Source organism: Protobothrops mucrosquamatus, unplaced genomic scaffold (genome assembly GCF_001527695.2).
Source record: "Protobothrops mucrosquamatus isolate PMUCROS unplaced genomic scaffold, P.Mucros_1.0 scaffold368, whole genome shotgun sequence".
NCBI lineage: Eukaryota > Metazoa > Chordata > Lepidosauria > Squamata > Viperidae > Protobothrops > Protobothrops mucrosquamatus.
The window spans coordinates 134,008-151,288 of NW_015386702.1; the positions used below are offsets into that span (position 1 = coordinate 134,008).

The window sequence follows — 17,281 nt, forward strand, 5'->3', positions numbered from 1 at the left end:
TCTTTGGAAGCTGCCTTTCCCTCCGCTTCCACCGACAGCAGTTCTGCTCCACGATGTAAAAGGAAGCGCAGCAACGGCCTCCTCCTGTCGAGACGCGGGCCCGTTCCGCCCTCCAGGGTAAGGGGATTTTCTGAAATGTCATTTATTAGTTTGAGGACGTGTGAACAGCTGCTGCCGCCGCGGGAGAAACCGAAATCTGGGTTTCGTCTTGGCTGAATAGATGGCGTCTCCCCCCGCGCCCCCCCCCCGTCGGCACCACCAACTCTCTTCTGATTCCTTGGGGATTTCGTTACTCGCCAACTACCCTAAACCCGGGGCGGGGTGGAAGGAAGGTCCTGTTGGCGCTATATATAGTTTTATTTATAATAATGCACCGCTTGCCCGAGATGAAATGTGCCTAGCTAATGGGAAGTTTCATTTTGACTGAAGTGTGTCTCTTCTAAAGCCATATATGTTTATCCTGTTTCTTTTTATATTTTATCCTCCCCAAACCTATGAAGTTAGAGGAGTGCTTTGACCAATACTTTATATGGAAAAACAGGCTACTTACTCCCTCTTCAATTTGCACTTGTTATGTGTGGGGGGAAGGAAGCGGGCAGAGGGACCATGTATGGTGGGAACTGGGTTCAGTAAAGCACTGTGGCTATCCGATTTCTTTCTCCAGGTACCCAGATTGTGAGAAGGAGCTCCCATTTCCTCCAGACCCACCACGATGCTAATCCGAGAAGCCTTGCTCTTCCTTCAGTGCTGCTGGCCTCCTTTGCTGCTTCACTGGATGCTCCATCCTATGTGGGGCTTCATTCAGGTAATGGAAGACCCCCCCCCTTTTTTTTTTTTCTTCTTCCCTTGCCAGGGTGCATTTCTCAGGCTTCGTTCAGGACTGAGTTCTCAAAGCAGCCTCAACTCCTGCAGAAAAGTACTTTGCAAACTGTTCGTGAAGACCTAATAAAATTAGTTTGGCAGCAAAATATACTTGTTTCAGAGGGAAGGTGCAAAAGTGTATGGTAGTTAATAAATTCAGGTTATTTGTATTCTGCATGTAGGACTAATAAGGGTAGAGAGAACTCCAGAACAGCTGTTATATGATTTTAACAATGTGGTGTTATTGTAGTATTTGTCCACGGATCCCTTGCTTTCGATTCTTTTCAACATTTCACCATTGGCATATCTTTGCACAGCTAACAGTGTGGACTCTAGCTCTTTGACACATCTTGATCAGGCTGTTAGTTTTAGAGGCGCCACAAGCTTCATCATTGTCAGGACAACTGAATGTGCCTATTACAGTACTTTAGAAGCCATAGGTTTTGGAGATAACTATAAAAGAAGAAGAAACGCTTTCTCAAAATCATCATTGATTGGGTTCAGAATATTTGATGTTGAAGTGCTTGGTATTTTTATTAGTTTGATTGTTTTATATGTGATTTATTCCACATATCTTCTATCACTGTACTTAAGGCTTTGTGTAAAAATTCTACTTAATATATCAGATTAATAAGTAGGATTTTGAGTACCAGTTTTGATTCTACAAACAAATGTCTAAACCTTAGACTCTCAGTCTTGTACTTTCAAAGAAGGATCTGCTCCTTTGAGGAGCAGATTGCAAGTATAGCAGCAAGCTTGGATGGTGTGACAGAGCACAGATGAGGAGAGTATCCTGAAGCTACTCTCACATATTTGTATTCCAGCATTTGTGCCCTGTCCCCTTCCAGTAACACTGTTGTTTGAACTGTGGTGTTGGTAGTGGAAGCACTGGAAATCAGTTTAGTGTGTGATCTTGGTACTGAAGACAGCTGTACTTTCTCCTAACTTGTTCCTTGGTGTCTTAAATTGCCTTTCTACTTGCTGTTTTGCATTTGAATGGGAAAGACCAATGTTAAAGTTTTGGTCATATGTAATTTGGCCTTGTTGATTATAATCTAATTTGTTTTCATATAAAAACAATGAGAAATGCATATTTATATCCCATTTTTGTACAGCAGTTCAAAGGAGCATGTGCAGTGATCCTATTTATCCTACAACAGCAGCACTATGAGATAGGTTGGGCTGAGAGAGGGTACCTGTGAATTTCTATGGCTGAACTTGGTTACAACCTTGGTCTTCCTGCTCTTAATTCAACACCTTAACCACTAAACTGGTTCTCTTTTAGGCTGAGGAAATTTGGTTTTAATTTAAAGGAAAAGTAATTAGTATGAGTCCTAATTAGATTTATTCAGATGTAATTGTCACTGAGCCTAGTGATACTTTCAACTAAATATGATTAGGCTTGCTGTCTATAAGTACTAACTACGATTCTATGCACACTTGTCTGAAAATAACAAACTGAGCTGTATTAGATTTATTTGCAAATAAATTTTCAAAGGAGGGTATAAAGAGATAAAGAGAAGGGAAATGGGTCAAGAAGAAAGGAAATAAGATAAAGAATCAGATCTAGAACTGCCATCAGAAAAGATTTTCTAATATTTCGTTTGAAGTTTTGAGTGAAGTGGTGGAGTTGCTTTTCATGATAAGGAAGTGTTTCTGAAAAGAGTTTTAAGTCTGGAAAATCTGTGTTAAATCAAGTTATGTTTTATTTGATCCAGAAAGTTCTAAACATTTTAAAGTTTATAATGTTCAAAAGGAGAGTATGCTTAGAAGCTTAATTTTTGGATAAATTATATGAATTTCCATCTAATCATTGTGGCATTTGGTCTTTCTTAACTGATCTGTATATTTAATGGCAAAATACTTAATAATTGAATTAAGATAAATTAGATGCTATATGGGGGTAGTGTTACTTAGGGAAGTTCCCATAAGAAGAAAAGTTTAACAATCTAACTGTATTAGACCTCTTTTACATTCCAATGATGCTCTTTTCAAATAAATATTTATGTATCTGTAAAGCCACTTCTGGCATTCTGGCATTGATTTTAGGCTTTGGATGTGTAATTCAATTGTAATATATGTTGCATGAATCCATACAAAGATAATATGTTGTCTTTATTTATGAACAGTGCTTGTACAATTGTTAATCCTCCATAGTACTATTTTATTGCATCAGACCAAATAATTTTCTAAACAAAATCCAAACCTCAAAAACTGCAGCATTAGTTGCCTCACTGAAAAGGATACAAGTTATAATATGCAAGGGACTCAAGTCTTTTCCAGCATATTTAAATGCTCAACGCTCTTGAGCTTGGTGCTTACAAAATGCAGTTTGTTCATTTGGAACAGGACTTCATCTTTGATTGTGTTGACAGGAAGAGGGCTTTCCAAGACTCATGACAGTAGTGGCAGTGTGTACAAAACAAGGTTTCTCCAAATAGCCTAATTTTATTAGCATTTTGGCACAAGATCTGATGCAACTGTGAATTGAATGCAGACTGAATCAGCTTCGTCAGCTCTCTGGTTGCAATTTGCCATGCAGTTTGACCTTGATATTTATATGTGGTGATGACTAGTGATCATTATAAATACATATAGGAGTAACAACAAAAGCTGCAGTAATGCTGACGGTGTTTAATTCTTAATAACACTAGCAATATTAAAATAGCTGTTCAAAAATGAATCTGTTAGTAAGTAGGATACTAATCATCTATTTCAGGCAGCAGCAGTATAGTCCAATTAGAGTTGATTCTTTGCTTATGATCTGGCTTGGTTTTGATGGGGTCACTGATAAATTGAGTGCTTAGAGGACATAGAAAACTAAGTTTTCCTCTTATAAGTGTGGCAGATGTTAATATTTAAATTATTTGGCTTAACTTTCTGTTGGTCTTTAGATCTATCAGTTGTCCAACTGCTAAATAAGATTCTCACTTTGCTGTGTGTGATGCTTTAGAAGCTGGGTGGCTAAATGAGCTTACATAATTGAAAACTGGACATGTTTATAAGGCAGATATTATAAGAAAATTACTGCTTTTTTAAACCAACTACCTTTCAATCAATCATTAAAACTTACATAAGCAACTGTTATATAAACTCTTTAGGTAATACACATTATACAAAGTAACAAATTAGATAGTAAAATCAAAGCATTTAAAGTACAAAATATGGAACAATATCTATTTTTATTTGCTTTTGTCCTTCTCAAAGTACGCATAGGGATGTATATTTTCTTGTTATTAAGAAAACTGTGCTGAAATGTCTATATCAATAGGACTCGAACTCAGCTCATAGGACCCTTTAGTGCAGGGGTGTCAAACTTGCAATACCACGTGACGTGTCGCGACATGTCACAACTTTTTCCCCATTGCCGGAGCTGGGATGGGCGCGGTTTCGGCATGATGCATCTGGCCCACGGGCCAGCAGTTTGACACTCCTGCTTTAGTGTTATGCAAAGATAATATTATGGAATAACTTTAATGAGAATACATGGCCTAGCCTTTATATTATGCCTGGGAGAAAGGTGTTTGCATTCAGATTGTGAAAAAAGAAAAAAAGATGTTGAGACTCTAGAAAGAATACAGAGAAGAGCAACAAAGATGATTAGGAGACTGGCGGCTAAAGCATACAGTATAAGGAACGGTTGCTGGAACTGGGTATGTCTAGTTTAACGAAGAGAAGGACGAGGGGGGACATGATAGCAGTGTTCCAATATCTCAGGGGCTGCCACAAAGAAGAGGGTGTCAAGCTATTTTCCAAGGCGCCTGGAGGCAGGACAAGAAGCAACAGGTGGAAACTAAGCAAGGAGAGAAGCAACCTAGAACTAAGGATAAACTTTCTGACAGTTAGAACAATTAATCAGTGGAACAACCTGCCTCCAGAAGCGGTGAATGCTCCAACACTGGAGGTTTTTAAGAAGAGACTGAACAGCCATTTGTCCGAAATGGTATAGGTTTTCCTGCCTGAGCAGGAGGTTGGACTAGATGACCTCCAAGGTCCCTTCCAACTTTACTATTATTATTATTATTAAATGCTGTGATTTTATCAACATAACCATTTTTTTTATTCATGTTGAACTATCAGAATAAAATTAACCACCATACAACATGAGTTTGTGAACTAGATTCTTGTAGAATTTAAATGATGGATTATTCTACCAGAGGTAACAAAATACTATAATACTATCTTTCAGATCAATGCTATATAAAGATGTGCAATATTCTAGATGTTTCACTTGAATAGGATACACTTTGATTAAAAATAGGGTCAACACTGAATACTACTTCTAACCTTTCTATGGTGAATCTCCAAGGGATTCCTGTTCTTTTTTGCTGAACACTAGGAGCCACCATGTTTTATAAAATCTAAAATATCCATATTTAGAATGTTAAAAGATGTCATCTGCTTGAATTCCTTCTTGCTTATGAAAGCATAACTAGTTGAGATAAAACAGTTGCCTGAAGCAGTATTAGGGATATGCATACTACAGCCTTTTAAAATTTAACATAAAATTTGAGCATGTGTTGCTTCTCCTTCCCTTGTTTGCTAGTCAGTACTGCTGCTTTTTTGATGTAAACATCATATTCAATAAATAACATCTTTCTTATTTGGCAAACATTAAAATATTAGACACTTTGAAATGTGATATCCTCACAGTTAGTGACAAATAAATATGGTACTTTCAGTTCGTTCATATCAGCTGAAAATTCATTTAAGACTACCAGCAGGGAAAACCTGCAGTATATAATTTCTGATATAGATACAATAATATGAAAAGAACAACAGGGGGCAGAGAATGAGTTTCATGCTTCAATTTTTAGGTAAAATGTAGTTCCATTGCCTTGGGCTTGTAAGAAGGGATAGCAGAGAATTTGTACCAGCACTAAGTTTGATGAGTTCTTGGACAAGAGCATTGGTAGACTTTTCCAATGCTACATAGCAAAACCTAACAGTGCAGATAGAAATCAGTAGTGACAAGCAGTCATGAAATGGATGATGATGGAGATCTACAAAGGGTACAACCTCCCCAGTTCACTCCCAGCAGAACCCAGAGCTTTGGCTACGGTCTTAATACATTACATTATGACTATATTCCATAATTCAGATTTGCCTAAATTCTGTGATGCTATTACTATTTCAATTTTATAGATGATTGGAATAACCAATTCAACACTCAATGTGGGAAGATTCCTAAAACAATGGCTTGCAATAGCCATCAATTATGGAAACTGGGAACAATGATTCAAAAGATACAAAAGCAGCAGTTCATCTTCCCTACCCACCATTAAACTATATCATAAAATTACACAGATGAATTTGGATCATGTATTGCACCTGTGCAATTGCAGAGAGGCAGAAAGCATCCACTTCCATTAAAAAAACACTTTCTTGTTACTTTGAAACCCATTGAGCTTCTCAAATTTCCTTTTTTCCTTCTTTCATTAGTCACAAGAAGTACAGAAGAAATATTATAGTTATTATAAATGAAAGAGAACATATCAACTGACTCCAGACTGTCTCTCTTGGCCAAAAGTGTCTCTTGTGTCAGACCCCCTCCCCCAAGAAGGGCTGCAAGAGTCCCTACCTTTTATGATATGAAGAGGTGGTGCCCAAGACTGGGATGTGCTTTCTGGTGGCAGCCCCAGTGTTTTGGAACACCCTTCTCCTGAGAAATACCTTTCCCCTTGCAGGTGTGCTGTAAATCTCCAAAGGCCATCTTGATCCAAACTGTCTTGGCTGCTTTGATGAGCGTCTTAACAAAAAATACTTCTTTATAATCTCAGTTATGGAGTTAATGTGTTAGGGTTAATTTTTATTTGTCAGTCCTAGTGGGAACAACCAATAGTCTGTAGAATGGGATAACATATACGCTGGTGTATAAATGACTAAAATTTGTTTAATTATAATTTAGAACAAGAGAGGGCTAAGTGCATTCCCCAAACCCCAAAAATTATGCTGCTCAAGTATGATTTCCAAAAGACAGATTTCAGTCCTTTTCTGTCAGTTTGTTTCTTCCCCTTTCTCTATACATGTGTGATATAACACAAAATTAAGTGTGCAAGTGGAGGCAAGAGGCTTGTGACACAAACTGCTCCCATCTCCACCTTGAAAGAGCCCAAATAGCTGTTTTCAGGGTGGTTTTTAACATTCTTGAAAGGATTTTTGGTTTTACAATAAGAATTATGGGGGGAGTTTTGTTAATAAGGGGAAATATATGAAGCAAGCAGATTCTGCAGATAGTAGGAAGAATTAGATCACGGATGTCAAACTCAGTTATGTCACGTGACATATCGCAACATTTTTTGCCTTTGCGGAGCCTGATGGGCATGGCCTGTGCATGATGCATCCAGCCCGCGGGCCGCCAGTTTGGCACCCCTGAATTAGATAGTCTTGAAGAAAGTTCTGAACTAACCTGCATTAGTTAAAAATTGGCACAGCCACTTTAGTCTAAGCTGATCAGAACTGGTCCTTATCTACAGATAATGAGAGAATGTCTCTAAAGAATTCAGCTGTTATAAATCTTCAAAAAGAGCAATGTGTACATGAGATAATGTAACCTTGCTTTCATACTCAATTATATGAATATTAGTTAAATGAGTGTTTATATCCAAGGACCCTTTTCCTTTCTGGACATTATCTTTCTTTTTATTTTTATCATCTTGTTAATTCTCTTCAGCTTGTTGCTTGTTTAGTTGGGATATTGCTCAACAGAATGGAAACTTGGAAGCAAATTTCCAGGCTTAAGACTCTGAAAATAGTCTGAATTCTTTCTGGGAAAAGTGTGATTTAAGCGAGTTGGGAGGGAGGTTAAAGTGGAAATAGAAATTGTTTCCCTCTCCAAACCATTCTAACCTTAAAACACTATTTGGGCAATTCCCATCCATAATAATCTCTATTTACAATGCCTTTTTACTACTACACTATTTCTGATAGTTACTGACATCAACTGTAGACTACCACATGTTGTCAATTATCCATTATAAAGGAAAGCATGCTGTTAATCTGTTAAGTCATTGCTTAGGATTTGACACCCAAAAAATAGAGAGGATATTTTCTATTGAGGAAATGTGTGTGTGTAGCGGGTGGTGTAGCATTAAAAGTAAAGGTCATTTCCTTGCTAATAATTTATAGCATCTTCTAGTGTCACCAAGCAAACACTGAAAGAATATAGAAGCTGGTCTCACAATTATAATAGCGCAGTGGTGGTTGTATGATGCTATACGATATTATAAATCACTAGTAAGGAAAAGGCCAGTTTCCTGTAAGTTGGGTTCAATTCCTGCTGACTATGACAGATTCGAGCATGATATAGATGTGCAAGTGGAAGTAATCTTTACTGTTCTATAACTCTCTTTATTCTGCTTTTCAAGACTATATTGGTCATGGCTTTAAATGTGTCTGTGCATTTTAAATGCAAATTGTAGCTGCAGACTGAGATAATTATTAGGATTGTAGCAGACAGAGAGAAAGAGTAACAATGAATGAGCTTAACCTTTCCTCCCTTCACAAAAATGGCTCCTGGGACCTGCTACTGCACTGAAAGAAAATCCTTTGTTGATATGAAAGAGCTGTTTTACTTTAGCAACTAAAGCAAGTCCTTTTCCTCAGGACTGCAGCAGCTGATATTTATGTCTTGTAAAAAGTATATACAAAATATATTCATAACTAGTTCAGACTGTGTACACAAGCAGAAAACAGTGAGCTGGGAGTGAAGGAAAGTGTTTTGGAGACACTTGATTGAATAATGCTATTCTCTTTTCATTAAGTTCAAATTAGTTTCATGGCACAAGGTAGTCCTAAGGCAAAAAAAAGTCTGATTTTTGAGGAAGAAATGTTGGGGAAATGAAAAAAAGTCAAAATGGTTGCTGCAGTGGCTCAGTCATAGATGCCATCTTGACTTTTATGACCTCACTCTGCATTGTTTCTTACGACTTGCACGCATCAGTTAACAATGGCTTTTAAAAACATCTTAAAATATGTTTGGACTGCTGAAATATTTGCACTGCTGAAGTTTAGGATATTTTTTTACATTGTTCAAAACACCACTTTATTTTGGAGTTTTAATTCAGGTGGAAATTAGCACTTGATTTTCTATGACTTTCATTCCTTCAGCTGATTTGCACTGGCAACAGTACAATAACTAATACAATTAACCCTGTTAATAATGATCTGTTATAGAATTTAACCTAAAAGAGGATTGCAGAGTGCAGGAGTTTTGTGAAAAGTTGAGAGAAATGCAGACCCATGCAGCCTCAGATGTTGGGTGAGCTATTCTAATTATATGTTGAAATTGTAGATTACAGATTATCTGCTAAGGGTTCACTTTTTAAAAAAATTGTCTTACTTCCCTGGCCATTGTCATAGCTGTTCCAGTATGACAGAATCCTCCTGAACATTAGAAGAATCTGGTAACCCCCTTTTGGACCCCCATAATTTATTAAAAGGCATAAGCACTCTGTGCTGCAGTTCACTTCAATAGATGTGCTTATGCCCTTTAGTAAAATGTGTGAGCAGGCTACCAGGCTTCTCCTAGTTTTTGGCCCAACAGACTATTAACCCCCTTCTGTTGTCCAACAATGTTTCCTGAACATTGCAAGTGAACGTTTGTCAGTGCCAAAGATGCTAGAACAAAATGGTAATTGATGGGTAATTTAGACATCTGACTCAGAATAGTCCCCTAAATCTCCCAAGAAGATGCAATAATTTTGAAGGAGGTGTGCACTTGACTGCTCCAATCAAGGGACATCATTAAACACCCAGAAAAGCTCCATACATTTTTCATTTAGTTTGGGAAATGAAGTACAGGGAGACCAAATTTGAGGTATGAAGGTCATGCACAATATGGAGGGGAAGACATTTGTGGGTAAACATTCAAAATGACTGAGTTCCTTCAGCAAAGTGAAGGACAGGTTCTTCACGTAAAACTTAATTAAACAGTGGATTTTGCCACCACCACATGGCTACTAGTTTTAAAAGGAGTTAGGTAAATTAAGATGATGCACTAATATTCTGATAGTTACATATGACAGAAACTAATACAAGCTCAATTTATTTTTCATTTTGCCCTCTTTATTGCTATGTCTCTTAATACATTGTTATTTCTGTACAATGATATTTTTTTCAGTATTAAAGAGTCGCCCTGTGATGTGATGGGTGACAAATTTAATAAATAAATAAATAAAATTGTTGAGATTTTGTTAATTGAATATTTTAAAGCAGTGTTTTTTATAGCATAGTCCTGAATCCCCTGGGAGTCCAACAAGATCCTCTCAATGGTCTGCAAAATCAAAATTATCTGCCAGCCTAAGTTGAATATTAATACAATATTAAAATCCCAACAAATAATCATGAGAAGTGATAGTAGCATCAAATGTGTTAATTTTAATTTTTAATATGAAAATACAAATATAACCCAGATAAACAAAAGCTTCTTAGGGATCTTTCAAAACATTTAAAAGTGAGAAGGTCCTGAGAGAAAAAGTTTAAGAAACACTGACTTAGAATATTAAATATAAACAAAAGGAGGAATATTCTGTCAGTATTAATTACAGTTTAGGATATCACTAAAACAACCATAAAACTATTAGACTTTTTCATATAATAAAAAGTCTAACATAGTATTATGAAAAACACTACTACAGATTACTGTAGAGCAAAATAATTGTATAATAAAGATTTTAGCCTTGACTATTTATTCCATATTAGAGTCTATGCAGAGAGAGAAAGAGAGGGAAGAAAAAAAATAAGGAAAACAAAATAAATTTATTGAAGATTAAACAACAAAAATTATTAAAGAAAAAGAAAAGGGGAAAAATTATTGGGTTTGTAACTTCTATCCTGCTCTTTTTCTAAATATATCTGCTAATTTACCATATTGTAGACAATTAAACCCCCTTAAAAGCCAGCTTCATTTAAACAGAGTTTTGAAAGAATGTGGTATTGGCCATGATTGAAATCAGCTGATTCCTGGTCACTTTACAAAGCACATTTATTTAAAATACTGTAACGATTAAAAGTGTTTACAGATCATCAGAAACTATATTCTCATCAGTTGATAACAATATGTTAAGGAAGACCATGAGATTCAGAATAAGGGATTTCAATCAGGACAAATTGCAGTGGAACAAATCCAGTATTATTTCCTCTGATAAGAAATGTCACCAAAACATCTAAGGAGCAAATTCTAATCAGTAGCTAAACACACAGTTGTGACTTCATGCAAAAGATTTCTTCCTTTAGTAGTAAACTAAATGTATGCTAGTTATACATGAGCTATATGATTGGGAACAGACCTATTTTAGTAAAATCTTTCATTGGAGGGAAAAGCTCTGAGACCTTCTAATCTGCCAAAAGTGGAGACATCTTATGTGGGCATGAGAGAAAGAAAGGAGCAGTAATAGATCCTATGAGTCATCATGCTTTGTCAGATTTCTAGCAATAATGTATATTCAGTTTTAAATAAAGAAGCCCACATGGAGTTTTTTCTATTGTTTTGTTGTTGATGTTAATTGCGAAGTCGTGTCTGACCCATCGCGGCAGAAGCTGATTTTATGTCTATATAAGATTGTAGAGTTGGAAATAGTCACTTAGGCATCAAATCCAATTGCCCTCTCAGTACAGGAATCCATATTAAAGCATCTCAGACAGATGGCTGTTTAGCCTCTTCTTTTTCCACTACTTTTGAGGCAACAGGCTTCATTATTAAATTCATCTCAATGGCAACTAGTTTCTTCTGACATTGAGTCAGAATCTGCCTTTTGAGAAATCTAATATGATTGCTCACTTTCTGTTGCATTCTGGAACAAGAGAGAACAAATCTTGACATTTTGTGTGAGGTGATATGTACTGGGGTTATATACAATAACCTGGTCTGCTACTAACTTCTATCTTTTTTATATTGAAATCTTATCAGTGTTCTTACTTACAAGTAATCCTCGGTTAACAACTATTTGTTCAGTGATTGTTCAAAGTCACAGCGGCATTGAACAAGTGGTAGCATGGCCCCTGAAGTTATGGACATTTTAGTGCCCCCACAGTCACATGGTCAAAATTCAAGTGCTTGGCAGCTTGTCCACACTTACGATCACAGGGGTGTTTCAACTCCCACCTATTCCTCCCCCATTTCTGCCCTTTTTGCCCCACTCCTGCCTTATACTCGGCTGGCCCTTCCACCTAGCACAAGGGGGAAGGGGGATGATCATCATCATCATCAGGCATTTCTCCCAAAAGAGAAAAGTCCCTTGGATGGAAACCAAAGCAAAATATACTGCTCACAAAAATAAAGGGAATGCAAACCCCTTCAGTTCCATGGTAAAATGTTCCCTTTATTTTTTTGAGCAGTATATATGCTTCACATGCTGTGTACATACTCATTTAATATTCATATAATTAATTATGAATAACCAGGCAAGGTTACGTTATATCATCTGCACATTGCTCTTCTGGAAGATTTAACAGAATAACAGAATTGGGAGGGACCTTGGAGGTCTTCTAGTCCAACCCCCTGCTCAGGCACCCACATTCTTTATAGACATTCTCTTGTTGTCTATAGGTAAGGACAGGTTCTGACCACCTTAGACTAAATTGGTTGTGCCTGCCTATAACATTACAGCAGTTTACTTCAGGAGCTTTCTTCAAGGCTATTTACTGCCTATATAACCTACTTCCTTATATTTGCCTTTATTAAGCAAGCTGTCCCTAGGGCAGTGGTGGCGAACCTATGCCACGGGTGCCAGAGGCGGCACTCGGAGACCTCTCTGTGGGCACACTTGCTGTTGCCCCAGCCTTGCCTCCCCCCACGACCCCCTCCTCTCCAGCAACTCCCCTGAAGGAGAGTCGCCCTCGAGCGTGGCCCACACAGAGCAGCGCAGCCAAGGATATGGCAGCCAGGCAGTGTAGACAAGACTCTGCCCTCACACCCCATCACGCACAGTTGATGCTACGGGGCGTGGGCAGAGGGTGTGGCCACCATAGCGCTACTGGGCTGCCTGGGCGATCTGCAGTGGGCCCTGGAGGCGGTGAGTGGTCCTGTGGACGGGGGGTGGGGGGGCAGAGCAGGAGTGGAGCAGGGAGGTGGAATAGGGTTGGGGCCAGTTTTGGGGCACTCGGTCTCTAAAAGGTTCACCATCACTGCCCTAGGGTGTTCATGCCTTTGCAACTTTCACTCAAAAACATCTCAAAGAACCTGGTTTCTGTATAAATCTCTGCTTGTCATAGAAGATTATAATAGAATGTAGAGCTCTAACCTTTAAAAAATTGTTTTTATTTATAAAAAAGATAATATATGGTTTTGTTTTCTTCATTTTTCTGAATTGTATGATAATAAGTATGCTGATTAGGAATGCCTCATTTACTTTAAAATATTTATCATCTGCTTCACTAAAAATATTTAAAACTAGCTGTACCCGGCCACGCGTTGCTGTGGCTCAGTCTGGTTAAATGGAAAAGAAAGAAAAGAGAAAGCGCACGTTTGTAATATGTTTAATTTCACAATGCTAGCGTGTGTTGCTTTTATGTCCAACAGATGGCGCTGTTTTTCAAAAAAAGCATGTTTTTACCTGTCACAGGTGTGACATCTATATAATATAGGTATATAAAAACATGCGCGTATTCGAATGCAACATTGTGTCAAAATTTCAAAGCAATTGGTGAAGAAATTTCAGAGATTTAAGATTTTGAACAAACGAACATTTACATTTTTATTTATATGGATAGTTATTTTTTAATTTATTCTATCACTTGGACTACATTTTATAGTTTGTGCAGCATAGGGTGTAGGATCATATGGATCTCCCCCAATAAGCTAAGAAGAGAAGTTTGCTTTTAGGGAGGAAAATCAGGCCTTGGATTTGTGTGCCCAGCTTCCTGCGTTAAGAGTGAAGAAACTTTTTGTATCTGGGAGTAAACTTTATGTTGTACTCTTTTCAGTCTGCTGTATTTGAAGTGATGGCATCACCAAAGATGTAGGGCAGAGATTTTTAATTCATTATTTTTTTTAATTTATAGGAGTTTGGATAAGGGATAGGACAAAAAAGTCTAGCTAATGATTTCAACTTTTTTTAAAAAAAAATATATCAAATATTCACCCTCCCAACATCTCTACTGATAAATACTAATCTTAACAGCCCAGTCCAGGAAAATTTGTGGAAAAAAAGTAGAATTTGGAACTTCACGGTATGACCAATTAAACATTTGGCCATGCAAAAATTTTACAGAAGATCTAAAACCAAATAATGTAAGAGTACTGTCAAGTATCTGAAAGTATGTCAATAATACTTTGTATAGCACAGATACTCAGATCTATTTGTTCTCTTTTGTTTCAGAATGCAGAGAGAGAATAATAGGTTTAAATTTCAGAAAGCAGTTTGCAATTGAATTGCAACTTAGCAAGGGAACCAGTTACTCCCAAAGATGACAGTGCATTGCTTTCATTGCAAGTTTCAAGCAGAAGCTAGAAAATTACTTATGCAGGATATCTACTCTTTCACACTTTTTTAGAGAGAAGGTAGGATGCCTCCTATTGTAGAGAAGGGAAAATTCTTGTGAATTAGCTACATCAGCAGGGTATGAATGTTTGCAGACAGTGCTTGCTGAGTTTAAAAACTATGTTGATATGAAGAAAAAAGTATTGGTGTTGGAAAACATGAAGGAGACTATAGGTCAGTGATGGCGAACCTTTTAGAGACTGAATGCCCCAAAACTGGCCCTGCTCCCACTCCACCCCCTGCCCCGCCCCCATCCTGCCTGCCCGCAGGGCCACTCACCACCTCCAGGGCCCGCGGTAGATCGCCCAGGCAGCCCAGCAGCACCATTGCAGCCACGCCCTCTGCCCGCGCCCCATAGCATCAACTGTGCGCGATGGGGTGTGAGGGCAGAGTCTTGTCTACGCTGCCTGGCTGCCATATCCTCGGCTGCGCTGCTCTGTGTGGGCCATGCTCGGGGGCGACTCTCCTCCAGGGGGGGCTGCTGGTGAGGAGGGGGTCACAGGAGGAGGCAAGGCTGGGGCAACGGCATGTGTGCCCACAGAGAGGGCTCCGAGTGCCGCCTCTGGCACACGTGCCATAGGTTCGCCACCACTGCTATAGGTGTTGGAATAAAAAGAAAAAGACAAATGTGCTGCTGGGCTATCCTTATCAGGATTATACCAAAAAATTCCCCTAGCTTTCTATGTTATCTGCCTTGACTCAAGCAATTACCCTGTCAGAGAATTGAGGTGGTTCCTCAAGTTGGAATGTCAATAGGGAGAAAAGAGAGCTAGAATCTACACAAGTAAGATAGGGACTCCATAACCACAGCTGGAGGGCCTTTTGAAACAGTTGGTGAGACAACAGCAGTAAAAGACTGCTGCTTCCAACATGATTTAATACTTGATTAAACCAAGGACTGTTGTTCTTGTCAACTGTGTCACCAGGTTCTCTACACAAGTGTTTCTCAACCTCAGCCACTTCAAGATGCGTGGACCAACTCCCAGAATTCCTCAGCCACATCTAAAAGTCCTCACATATTAAAGTTGCTGAGGTTGAGAAACACTACTCTATACCAAGACTTTTCAATCTTTTCAGAGATTGTACCACTTTTAGGATATGGCAATATTCGAATACCACCAGTCGCCTAGCAGGTAGGGGTAGCCCGCTTGACACCACTCACTGGACACAGCTGACTCGAGACAGCTGGGTCAGAACAGAACAAGTTGCACTGGCTAACGATATGGGGACAACTCGATGCCCCACAAACTCCTCGCCTCCCCAAACTGCTAGTAGCCAAGCACATGCGCACATGCCACATGCACACACACATACACACCACATTTCAGGTTTGGTGACTTTTATCCACAGAGGAAGGAGAGGGCCTTCTCCCCAAGCCCATGCATGATTGGCAATTTGCTAGCTCAGATGTGGATACAAGTCTCCAAGCTTGGAATGTTTGTGTGTGTGTGTGTGTATGTGTGTGTATAGCATGCTAAAGAGATGTTCTTTTCCCAATCCCAGACATCGTTGGTGTTTTTCCCTGTCCAGTGCCCCCTCCCAACAAAGCAGGAGGTGGAGGACGTTTGCAGGAAGCAGTTTCTTCGGAGTCCAACTTCTATCTTGACAGATCTCTGGAGAACAAGAGGAGATGGCAGCGGAGCAGCGCTCCCAGGTCCTGCACAAGGGAGGCTGGCTCTTCTCGAAAGGGAATTCCCATTTCCAATTGTGCGTGGTAAGGATGCTGGCTTGTTGGGGCAGCCTTCCCTCACACAGTTCCCCTGCCACCCTCTCCTCCTCTCCAGAGATCTGCAGGGGAGACAGAAGTCTGGAGGGCAAGGTGAAGCCTCCTTATTGACCACTTCTACCTCTCCAAGCCCTCCTCGATTAAACATACATTATATATAAATTAAAACATAGCCAAAAAGAAAATATAGTTAAATCACTAATTACAGCTCTTCACATATTTTCTGGAAAAACCACCTTTATTGATGTTAGGAAGGAAGAGCAAACCTTATTAAAGAACTCTTAACAGGAAGGAAATTGAAGACCCCAAAAGGTCTCGTTCTTTCTAATCTGCCTTCCCTTTGCGCCTTTAGTTCTCATTATTATTATGTATTTAAGAAGAAGATCAAAGGCCTCTGTAGCTCAGGATACTCACCTTAAAACCAGAACCCAGAAAAATTTAGTTAATCCACAATACCGCCCTATGAAGAAAGAAGATAATTTTTGGGCCCTGAGAGCATGCAGGTGTCAAGTCAGAATATTAGTGGCAACGTATGCAACTGGAAGTGCATAGGTCCATGTACTTCCCTTTCCTGTCTCACAACTCAATCGATACATCCTTTAATTTCAGGCACATCTTTTTCTCATAAGCACAATTAAACAACCAACAAGGTGTACTGTAATTAGCAGGAAAAATAAATCTAGCACTTCTGAATTCTTTCCCCAAGGGGGAAAGGAATGTTCACAGCCTGCAGGTTGCTAGCAAAGTCATCAAAGAATGTAGTTATTGCTGCTAAAGAGAAGAATAAATAACAAATCAATTTTGCAGCTCTCTCCTATTACTACATCCTCTTACCTCCAGAATGTGGCCTGCGATTGCACAAGAGGCTAGGTTAAAATCCGGTTGAGTAGTTTGCAGCCAGGTGTTCAGTACAGACCTTGCCAATGTGATTTTACTAGCCCAGGAAGGGATAGGAAAACCCAAGGAAAACTTTGCAATCAATAAACCATGGTGGACTATGCTTGTTTTGCCCTATTTTGATTCTCCTCCCCAGCAGCAGCCCATCGATTTTAGAACTGCATGGCCAAAAGACAGAGGCCATACACCCCCAATCAAAGGGAAAATCTGAATCCAGTGGGCCAGAAGGCAGCCCAGCCTCCGCACCCCTCTGGTTCCTTCTCGCCCCCTGGGCACAGATGCCGATGCAGCTCCTTGCCATAGCTGGGACGGGACT

General features: G+C 39.1%; 1 protein-coding gene across 1 annotated transcript in view; it reads left to right on the top strand.

Moving 5' to 3' along the window:
* The first annotated feature begins 672 nt into the window (after positions 1 to 672).
* Positions 673 to 17,281, top strand: part of PRIMA1 (proline rich membrane anchor 1) — a 59,264-nt gene continuing 42,655 nt past the window's right edge. Inside the window, exon 1 of the mRNA XM_015815693.1 lies at positions 673 to 805. Within this exon, the coding sequence (XP_015671179.1) occupies positions 713 to 805 (93 nt within the window). The 5' untranslated portion in view covers positions 673 to 712. The remainder of the gene's footprint in view (positions 806 to 17,281) is intronic.